This window comes from Psilocybe cubensis, chromosome 5 (assembly GCF_017499595.1).
Source record: "Psilocybe cubensis strain MGC-MH-2018 chromosome 5, whole genome shotgun sequence".
Classification (NCBI taxonomy): Eukaryota; Fungi; Basidiomycota; class Agaricomycetes; order Agaricales; family Agrocybaceae; genus Psilocybe; species Psilocybe cubensis.
Window position 1 is genome coordinate 2796215 of NC_063003.1, and position 11277 is coordinate 2807491.

Sequence of the window (11277 nt, forward strand, 5' to 3'; positions counted from 1 at the left end):
CATCACTCCTATGAATGCTATGGTCGCTCGGACTATGTCTCCAACTTTGAACACGCTGGGAACCACACGCGATGTGCTGAGTCATTGATCGGATACTGTTAGTATGCCGCTGTGTATGAGATGTACCACAAAGCTCACCTTGTACCGTTATCGTTTTTGACTTCTCGCAAATAGTCGACCTTGTTGTCCATGGTGTGTATGAGATCGTCTCCTCTCATGTGCGCCAACACGCCGTCTGGATCTACACCCATATCGAACGCCAGTCCTGCTTCTGTCGGCGCATGCTTTCTAGGTGTGAAGTAACGCGTACTTGCGTCGACCGCCCAATGACCTTCGTACATGCTTAAGTTCCACGGCTTTACCTCTATGTCTTCCTTTTTGAGGTATGTCTTCATCATCTCGTGTACATGCTTTATACTAACCGCATCGTCGTTGAATCCGTTGCTCCGCAGTCCGGTAATTCTAACTCCCTGTCGAAGATATATCGCTTTCTTCTTCATAGACGGTGTTGCGTCACTACGATTGGGTCAGTTGGGTATGCATTTTGTATATATAGTTATATCATTTACCTTAATTTAATAGGCGGCAATTCGTTTCTGCATATTGCGCCGTACACGTAGAAGTTTTGTTCTTCAGTGGAATTCGTTCGTGTAATTCTCCACGAGCGAGGTTGTTCTACGTAGACCACTCTATGATCTTCGAGCTGTCAATCGTGTTTTTGGAATCGTCAGTATGTTCGTCCATCCATATGAATATGTAAAATACCTGAAAGTCTACCACCGGCATAGCATCGTGTATCGATTTTCGGGCGTCGCAGTACCCTTGGTCCATGAGGGCCTGCGCAGCGTATTGGTTATAGTTTGGGTCCATGCAATTGGTTGAGGGTGGGATTCTGTTTCACTTTTTTTTTTTTTTGGCCTTGTTTGACCGTTTGGTTTTATGATGTTTCTCGCTTTCCGACTCGTATTCGTGTGTCCCTCTTGTGTAATCTTTCCGTTTCTGTCCGAAATCTGCTACTGTTCCGTTCTCATCGTCGTGCTTGGTTCGTACTGGTTGTTAATGTTTTGTCTCCTCTCCGGTTGTTGTTACCACCGATCATTTTGTAAAATTTTCATATATTTTTCCTCCTTGCTTATTCGCTATCGGCGCCGTTTTGACCCTGTCTACTTCGCTCTCATATGTTCCTCTTCCCTGGTGTTCCTGTTCTCGACCGCGGCATTAGGTCGGTTGTTCATCTATGGTGTTGTCGTCTCCTCATATGACGCGCTTCATTAAATTGCATTTGTTCTTTAACTTGATTTGGTGTACCGAGTGCCTACTTTTCTCGTTTCATGGAGCTCCTCTTGCTTTGCTTGCTCTTTGCCTTTGCTCATCAACGTGTCGCTTCGCCTAGTTCACCTTTTTCGTGTTTTTATGCGTAGTGCGACCATCATCTGTCGGCTTTTTTTTTACATCAAATTTTGGTCCATCATTTTTTTTGGCGTCTTTAATCCCTTAAGGCAATCGCTCCTGTACAATGGTGTTTGCTCTTGGTACGCTCATCACGCGTAATATCTTATTCGTGCTGACTTGCTTGTCTCAGTGGCTTCGGGAGTGTGTATGGTATTCGCTAAAGGCGTTTCCACTCATCGCTTTCTATCGTACCGAGCGTTAGTCTTTGCATTTTTCTACTCCGTATCAACTCATGGATTTTATTATCCTTTTTCTCTGTTTTTCATGTTTCTCCAAGTAGTATTTATCATGTTGAATTCTTGTGATGCTGTCTCATAACCTTTTCTATAAAACCTTGGTTTTTTTTTGTTTAGTGCTTTCCATCTTCGACGCTCTACCTGCCTCGAGCTCTATCATCTACAGTATTCCTAAGTCTCTTTATCGTTTCAATCACATTATGGTTTCCATCAACTCTGCTTATGCTCCTGCTTCTCCCAAGCCTACATATGCCGATGTGGTTGCTGGTGATCGCTCGCCCTCTGCTGAATACAAGTAAGCCGTTCCATGTTATTCTATGTACAGTTTATGATTTTAAACGTTGTGCGTTGTAACAGACATCGTCCTGCAAAAGGCATTCGCAACGTCATAATCCACGTCAAACCCGACAACAAAGAAGATTCTTTTTCTGTTGCCACTGACTCTGATGACGGACCGTTAGACAGCGTCGCCTCTCGCATTGCTGCCGCAAAGGTCGTCAAACCGGGGAACAAGACTGTTGCGTACGTGTATCCCATACTATCTTACCCTGTGTCTTCAATCACGCACGTCGTTTACATGCGTTCCTTCCGTTTTCTTATCTCTGTATTGCAGCGGATCAGATGCGTTGGACAATTTTGTTAGGAAGACCAGGTCAACAAGTGGCTTGTATGATTTTAGCTGCACATTCCGCACTTTTTTTCTTTTGTTTTGACTACTTTATTGTCGTTATAGGAAACGCGATATCGAAGATGCTGCGCTCGTTTGTTCCGATGAGGAGTTGCCGTTAGTGAAATTGCAATCTGATAACCCTTATGTTATGCTGATATTTTGGTTTTGTTATATATTTACCTCAGAGCCCGAATTTCCCCTCCGAAGAAGAGTCGTACATCCGTCAGCGCGAACGTTGATGCGACTGTCAATCACGTATCTTACTCGAGTGATTCTTCGGTCGAAGTCATTCGAGTCGTCGATAATTCGTAAGTTTTACTGCTTGTATCAAATCTCGCCATTATTTCGTTCTGCTTAATACCGTTGGATACTCTGAACAGAGCCAACGCCCGATATCAGAAGGGTATTAGTGATGCCATATTAGTCGATGATTCATCCGCGGATGAAATGGTCTCTGTTCATCCTACCAGCGGGTATGTTTATCATTTACATCTTTTATGTTATTATGTCATACGTTCTCACATCCGCGTATTACAATTCGTGCTCCTGTCAGAGCAAAACCGAATAAACAGAAAGGCAAGAAGCCACAGAAGACAATGCCCCAAACGGTCCGTATCAAACAAGAGCCTGGCATTGTCATAAAGCAAGAAGCATCTGCTCGTCCCACGTCCGTATTGCCCTCTGAAGTTATGGTTAAGAAAGAGTCTGTCGATGTTCATATCCCTCTTGCACCGGATAACGTTGCGTCCACCCCCACAAAGAAAGACAAAGGAAAATCATCCGTTTCAAAGAAGGGCTCTGTTGGGATTCGTAGATCCGCTCGGCGTTCGGAAGCTGCGATCGAGCGAGTACCGTTCTCTTTTATTCCACATTGCGATTGACTGACGTCCTGCTCTTAGTCTGTCGGTGTCTCCGCTGAAGATTGGGTCTGAAATTTCTGGATCTGCTGTTTTGTCTCCACCCATTACTTTGCAGGGTGATGCTGATTCTGATATCAACCCCTTCTTGCCGTCACCTGAAGTCATTTTGGGCACCAAGTATGTGTATGCTCTAAAAGTCTACGTGAGCATCACTTAACTTGATTTACAGAATTCCAGGAAAAGGCAAATCCATTCGCATTGTTCTTCCCAGCGGTCCAATCGATCTTCACGAAGATGAAGCTATGATGTTTGCGTCAGTAATGTTCATTTGTGGTGTTTTTCTTTTATCACTTCTTAATCGGGTTTGATCAGGCACGCGGTCAGAGAGAGTCGAATGCATCAGACCACTTATCCATCTTCCAATGCTCTCCCCAGCGGTCCTTCCTCTAGCAAGTTGCTCAAAGCGCTCGATGATGCGTATGAAAAGTACAGTGAAGCAGATGCTCTTAAAACCGAACATTCGACTTTGGACCCCCCTGTTCAATTTAAGGCGTCTGTAATAAGGTAAATATCCGTCATGCCAATATATGTGATCGTCTTTATCTACCTTTATTCAACAGTGCCAAATCTATCGACGCGCATTCTGATGTGGTTATGGCCAGTCTTTCTGAACAGCCAAAAACTCGACAAGTGCAGTTTCAATCTTCTTTGACAGCTGTTCCAATCAATGCCGCTGTTGAAGCTCCCCCTACACCTGTCACTCCAGTTCGAGTTCCCCGCAAGTTCAAGGATGTTGTGCCTGCCGGTCCTGTGAACAAAACTCCCAGTCTTGGATTGAACGGGCCGGCTCTGATGGAGGATACCATGCGCTTCTCGGTCAAGTAAGTTAACGTACCCATATGTCATCTTCAATCTGTTGTCTGACTTGATTTGTGTCTGACCTTAAGACATCTGCCGAAGAAATGCGAAGTTACGAAGACAGATTTACAAGATAGTCTTTTAGAAAGCACTTACGTTGACCTTCCCAATCTTCAGTAAGTTTTTACCTTCTAAGATAATCGATGTTTTGTTTTGACTATTTCAAGGCATGGTATTCTCAAGCAATGGAACTCGCCTAATGTCATGGCACCAGTCGACTGTGTTTCTTTTTCTCTCTGCGGTGAGAATTTCCCTGAGATGAATTTTGAGTGAGTTTCGTAAAGCCTTTGCTATACTTTACTTAATGATGCGTATTGCTTACTCTCTCTACTATGTTATATAGAAACGCTTATGACGCTGTGACTTTTGTAAGGAACAAGAACTTTATCAATCCTTCGCGGGTTTCGCCTCTGGACGTCAGCATCCTGTATATGGGAAACGATCGTAAGCGTGCCACTTTGCAGTGCAACTCGGTGCCTGCTATCTGCCTGAGTGCAATTCTCACCCGCGATTCGTATCTATTGGAGCCGATATCCAAAGGACTGTGTAACAAATTTTTGTCTGGTCACATGATGCACCAGGAGTGGGAACGCTTCGCTGGATTTGCTTGCATGGCGTTCGGACATCAGGTTATGGTAGCCTCTATCCGTGATAAGGCAATCACCTTTGGCACTATGGGAGTTAAATGTCAGTGGGCACATATGCTTACTTTTTTTTTTTTTTCTTTTTGTACTCACTCAGACACTCACTCAAATAGCGGAGCGGGAATCAATCTCTCCTTCAAAACCTCCTAGGACACCCGGCATACTTTCTGGACAGAAAGATGCCAAACTCCAAGGAGGAAGCCGAAAAGCACTTAAATCAAGCACCAGGTTCAAGACCATGATGGATTCAACCGACACTAGTAAGTTATCAACATTGTATGTGCTTCAAACCACTGACAATGTCATATATTAGTTCCCATATATGATTCACGTAACCATGCCTTCAATTTCAACACTGACCTCGACCGGTTAGACGAATTGCTACCTAGATGGCGTCGCGGAGAGATTCCACCTAACTCCTTTGTTATGGTGGCGTACACTATGACTCAATACGAGAAGGAACGGTCATTTCATCTGTGTACCAACATACAGTATGCCGTTGTGTTCGGTACGGAACACGATACCAGCGACATAGAGGCAGAACAGGAGTCCTTTGCAGGTTTTGATGAAGACTGAATATTTCATTAAACCTAATGTCTTTTAATACACATAGTTATGGTATTATTTACATTCTCCTTGCTATCTGTTGTTATTTTTTGGTATCATATACGTCGCGTAGTCTATTACTTCAATGTTTTTGTTCTTTCTTCGTGTCATTTGTACTCTGCTTCCTGTATCTTTGAATATCCAGTTAGTATTCTGTCTTATCAACTGCTTCGTATCATATTCTACTTGTCTTCCGTACAAATTTCTCCCGATATAATAATACATACATATTATCATGGCATTACAGTTGGACATATGCTTTTCCTTTGCGTGTCCCCTCTGCCAAAATTTAAGCGCCCGTTGTCAATAATCGTACGCTACACAGAGTTACCCGGTGTTACCTGTTGTCAGTGTCTACTTATATAAATCGAGGGTCCTCGATGCGATTCCTTTAATTATTCCTACACATTCCTCCCCCCCCCCCTTGATCGATCTCACACTCATATCCATCAGACTAGTGAACATATCTATTTACCTTGAAACTTACATTACTCTTTTATATATGCTCGCCGCATCACTTCATTTCTACGCTCTTTTTATTTTAGTTTCTGGTTGGGGTGAGTTATCTTCTCCTTATGTGTACTGTGTATGATCTGACATTTGTCGCTATTTTGTAGGAATCCTATGTGGCCACATACAATGTTGCATTAATGTACACTCCTTGAACGCATCCAATTATGCTGGTGATTCTCGAACAATATCGATGCTTAGTAGTTGTATAGCTGTCAATCAACAGTTGTTTAAAACAAATAATTGGTCAATAGACTTTTGCTTACCCTGTGGGGAATTTCCAACCTACGATGTTCGATTTCCTGGCAATAATCTATTGCGTAGTCGTACATGTACTAGATCTAGCAGCGTATCAAGTGGGCACAAAGTTTGTAGAGTGCGTCTTACTGTAGTATTAGTTCATGTTATGCATTGCTTGAATCGTACTACTACGTCCGCTTCTGAGATACCCGTCAAACAGTCCCACTCGTATGGAAATGTGCGTTTGTTGCACTCGCAATTTCGCCGCTTCATATATATTGATTGTCATTCAATGTCGGCTTATTTGTGGTTAAGATTCACGCCTGCAACGTATACACGTAGAGTTTCTATTTTAGTATCTCTGTTGCTCCAACGTAATCATCTCAGGAAGTGGGAATATAATAGGTGCCTGGTAGCCATTTTGCCAAGATGCGCCTTGCATCAATTCACGCTCGACAGACATTACACGCAACCTCGTCTTTGGTCAGAGAAATATCCCTTCATTAATATAGTATCGAAGGGCGTTCTAATGTATCCGTTTCAGTGTTCCTGGTTATTCGGTCTCAACTATTTCCACTACATCTCATTTACTGCTAATGTTTCTGAATGCTCATACTATCATCCTTCCGATGTCTTGCAAGGCGGAGGTGGCGGTGTTTCAAAGGTTGTCAGCTCAGAGATTTTGCGATACCGTGTGGTACAAGATACGGGATGTGCCTCCGTTCAAGCTAAAACTAAATACAGATTTGTGAAGTACCTTGCTACAGACGCTCACATTTCAACTTCCATTGACAATATATCTGATTTAATAGTTGCTAGGTTCTCTCTCTTTGACACTGCTAGTTGGCTGTCTGTTTCTGAAATTAGGTCTATTGCAAGTTTACATGGAGTGTACGGCATCAATTCAACCACAAATAGAGGCAATGCCATTGAACTTTTGCGTGATCATGTGTGCGGAACTTGCCTTCGTAATGTCTGTATTTTTGAACGTGTGGTATCAGTGTCAGATAGAAAAATTAAGAGCAATTCATCTTCTTGTAATCCAGATCGGCAGTTTGAACTTACAGACAGTGCTGTAAATTTTTCTCGCTTCGTTTCATCTGCTTTAATAGAAAGTCATATTGTACCCTATAGTGGCACAGCATCGTTTAATTATAGTGATACATACAAGTTCGTTAGGTATATGCCGTACATACGTGATTTAGAGTCATTTCTCTCTGCCGAAGCGTCCGCACCCCACAAACGCCGTCTAGTTCTTTGTCGATTTTCTATACAAAGTGCAACCAAATGGCTCACTTCAAGCGAGCTTCGGGATGTACTGAAAGAACACGGTATTACATCATTTAATTCCAAGACCAAAAAATCTGCTCTGATAAAATTAACAGATGGTCATGAATGTGGTATATGTTCCACTCATTTATATATCTTTGAGGCAATACCTAGTACAGTCAATTCAGAAGAGTCAATCATGCATAATCGTAACCAAAATGTTCTACATAAACGAGCATCTCGAGAACGTCAGAGGCAGGCAGGCGCAGAATCTGCTAATTCCGATGTTGACATGCTCAACGGTGATGCTTTTGTATCCACATCAGACTCTGACCACACTTCAAACGACCATGTGTTTCCGCCACAACCACCGTCAAAGCTTCTGATAGAGGAAATCATCAATGGATTTTGCGCTGATTCATCTGCATCTCTACTGGAGGAAGCAGGCTGCATGGTCTGCGGTCTGCTGCAGCCTTTGCATAATTTAACTCACTTGTCTATGTTTGATCATCCCCTTGACATACTCGCAGTTGAGGGAGCTACCCGTGTAGAGAGATTACATCCTGACGACCCGGTGAAGGACATCCCGGGCCCTGTGATCGATCCTGCATGTAACCATGTATGCGATACTTGCTCTGCTGCGTTGAAAAAAGGTCATGTGCCGAGACATTCGCTTGCAAATCATTTGTGGTTAGGTAAAATACCTTCTCAGCTGCAAGATCTTTCGTTTGCAGAGCGCATGATGATTGCTCGCATTCGGCATAATCGCTGTCTGGTCAGAGTTTCCTCTGGGCGGGCTAAAATGACAGCAAATGTCATCATGTACTCTAATCCAACGCTGAAAGTGTATCATGAATTACCTCCTTCAAAGCCAGAACTTGACGAGGTACTTGCCTTTATATTTACAGGACCAACCCAACCCACGGAAGAAGAGTTCAAGCGTAGTCCAATGCTAGTGCGTCGCAATAAGGTCGCAGATGCTCTGGAATGGTTGAAACTTAACCATAAGGATTATATTGATCTTGAAATATCCAAGAAAAATCTCCAGTCTTACCCGCTGATAGGTGTCCCCGTAGCTGTAGACTACAGACAGCGCAACGGTACTAATCGTATGGAGTCTACAATGAGTCTACACGACGAAGGCGAAGATGAAGGAACTGTAGACGGACCTTGTCCGTTTACTGTCCATGGCTTGAGTGGAACAGACTATGGCAATATGTCCATACAAGCTTTGAAGGCAAAAGCCTTGCAACACATAGAAAATGAAGGCAAAATGCTAGCTATTGGGCATGATCCAAAACCGCAGTCTATGTACGATAATCCTCAGGCCTATCCGCAGATGTTCCCTTGGCTATTTCCTTACGGTTATGGTGGAATAGGTCAGCATTGTCATAAGCGTAAACTTTCAGAGTCAGAACATAAGCGAATACTGCTTATGCACCATGATAAGCGTTTCCAGCGCGACCTTTATTTTCCTATTATTGCATTCAATCACGAGCAACTGAAAGGTGGCGTTACTGGTAGCTTTCTTGTTGCAAAACGCCGTAATTTTGATGCGATATCTAAAAGATTGCTCTCTATAGACAAAACGGTTCTTCAAGACATTTCCTCTCGTCTTGTAAATGGGGACCATGTATCACCTGAAACAGACAGTGAGAAAGACTGTTACAAACTTTTAGATGATCTTGACCACGTTGGAGGATATGTTAAAGGGTCAATCACGTCTAAAAAGTATATGCGCAATGAGATATGGTCTTTGCTTTCTTTCAAAGGTTGCCCAATATGGTTTATAACCTTGTCACCTGCCGATAACAGACATCCTATATCAATATATTATGCCAAAGAACAGCTGACCTTTACACCAGACATATTACCTTCTTCTGAAAGGAATAGACTGGTTGCACAGAATCCCGTATCGGCTGCCCGTTTTTTTCATCTCATAATTGAATTGTTTATTAAACACGTGCTAGGCGTCGGATCCAATATTCATCGAGGTTTGTATGGTAAAACTTCAGCGTACTATGGTACGGTAGAACAGCAGGGAAGACTCACCTTACATTTGCATATGTTACTATGGATTGAGAATTGCTTGTCTCCACAGCAAATCCGTGACCGTATTATGAACAACGACTCTGCATTTCAGGCGAGCCTTCTATCATATTTGGAAGGCTGTCATCAAGGCGAATTTCTTACAGGAAACATGCAGACTGTTAAAGACCGCGTGCCACATATTTACGACAAAGAAATTGATGGACTTCATTCAATTATACAAGAGGATGACGAGGCTGTAAATTCCAGTTACGCAGATCCGACTCTAACACTCCCTATACCGGTAGAACATGCTTGTCAAGATTCCAATGGTCCGGACCACTGCACATCATGCATTTCTAATGCTGAATGGTGGGACAATTACGAAACTACAGTCGATGATATCATATTGAAGTCCAATGTGCACAGATGCACTGTTTCATACGGTCAGCAAATTGATGACCCTGACGGATCAAAAGGTATAAAAAATATGCCTAAGGGCCCGAAAGGTTGCCTGGATTGGAATGGAAATTGTAAAGCACGATTTCCGCGAAGGCTGTACGAACAGTCTCAAGTCGATCACGTCGACGGTCACATATTTTTGAAAAAGTTGGAAGCGATGTTAAATACCTTTACTCTTCCGCTGTCGTACCTCACAAGAAGTAATACCGACGTGACATGTCTGTTGTCGGGTACTTCGATAAAAGCAATAATATATTATATATCAGACTATATTAGCAAACCCGCATTGAAAACGTATCAGATATTTACCTCTATGTATGACGTGTTTGAACGTGAAGAAAAAAAAGTTAAAGACGATGTCAAGATTGAAGGTAAAGACGCAGGCAGAAGGTTGATGCTTAAAATTGTCAACTCTCTGTCTTCTAAGATGGAGATAGGTTCTCCGATGGCCTCCTTGTATTTATTGGGCAACCCTGATCATTACACTGATCATACCTTTGTACCTTTTTGGTGGAGAAGTTTTGTAAGTGACGCAAGGAGCAGTCATAAATCCGGTATCACTGATGACCAAGCCGCCCACCTACCTACCGTAGAGGATCTAGAAAATGCTGAAGATGAAGAACAGAAAGTTATATTAGCTCGACATGACGGTCATTATGTAGGTTCTAGTAATGTAGATGATTATAAATACCGCCCAGTCACTCAAGAAGACATGTCTCTATTCGACTGGATTAGATCTTATGAGCGCCGTAAGCTCACTAAAAATGAAATGGAGCGTTTGCGTAGTGAAACACTCACCTTCGAAGATGATCATGCGTCCGACATACGTGAAGGCGGGGGGATGGAAGATTTCATTGATGCATGTCTTGGTATACCTGCAGATGATGATTCTGATCAACGTGTTAAATATGACGGTGTGCGAAAAAATATTAAAATAAACAAAAGAAGTTTTGAACGTTTCACTGAGGAGCACCCTCTTTATTCCACTCACGTAGTCAAATGTGACTCATCCCGAGCGCACAATATTGTCCCCAATTTTCTAGGCGGTCCCCTTCCACGGCGCGACAAAGGCGACAGAGAGTATTATTGTTGCAGTATGCTGACCTTGTTCAAACCTTGGAGGTCTGGGTTAGATTTGAAATCATTGCATCAGACTTGGGAACATGCATTCACCATTTACGCTTTTTCCGACCGACAGTTGAAACTAATGGATAACTTTAATCTGCGATATGAATGTTTAGACGACAGAGACGATTTTCACGCACAGTTAAGAAGGAAAGACGGAGAACAACAAGATGTTTACACGGATGAACTCTATCCTGATGGTTGCGGTCTCGACGATCAATACAACGACTTTGTCGGCCTTGAATTCGGTGAAGATC

The 11277-nt window shown here is 42.8% G+C and overlaps 2 protein-coding genes across 2 annotated transcripts; one reads left to right on the forward strand and one right to left on the reverse strand.

Moving 5' to 3' along the window:
- Positions 1–134: 134 nt before the first annotated feature.
- JR316_0006336 (uncharacterized protein) lies at positions 135–870 on the reverse strand (the record flags this gene model as incomplete). Its single annotated transcript, XM_047892085.1, has 3 exons — positions 135–516; positions 570–703; positions 766–870. The coding sequence occupies 3 exons, from the start codon at positions 868–870 to the stop codon at positions 135–137; spliced, it is 621 nt and encodes a 206-aa protein (XP_047749434.1).
- A 646-nt stretch (positions 871–1516) lies between these two features.
- JR316_0006337 (uncharacterized protein) lies at positions 1517–5356 on the forward strand (the record flags this gene model as incomplete). The annotated part of the gene is made up of 17 exons (XM_047892086.1): positions 1517–1532; positions 1583–1597; positions 1806–1983; positions 2046–2210; positions 2422–2472; positions 2544–2666; positions 2739–2831; positions 2912–3211; positions 3258–3395; positions 3448–3531; positions 3591–3782; positions 3839–4099; positions 4166–4252; positions 4304–4405; positions 4480–4816; positions 4878–5040; positions 5094–5356. The coding sequence occupies 17 exons, from the start codon at positions 1517–1519 to the stop codon at positions 5354–5356; spliced, it is 2568 nt and encodes an 855-aa protein (XP_047749435.1).
- Between the last annotated feature and the right edge of the window lie 5921 nt (positions 5357–11277).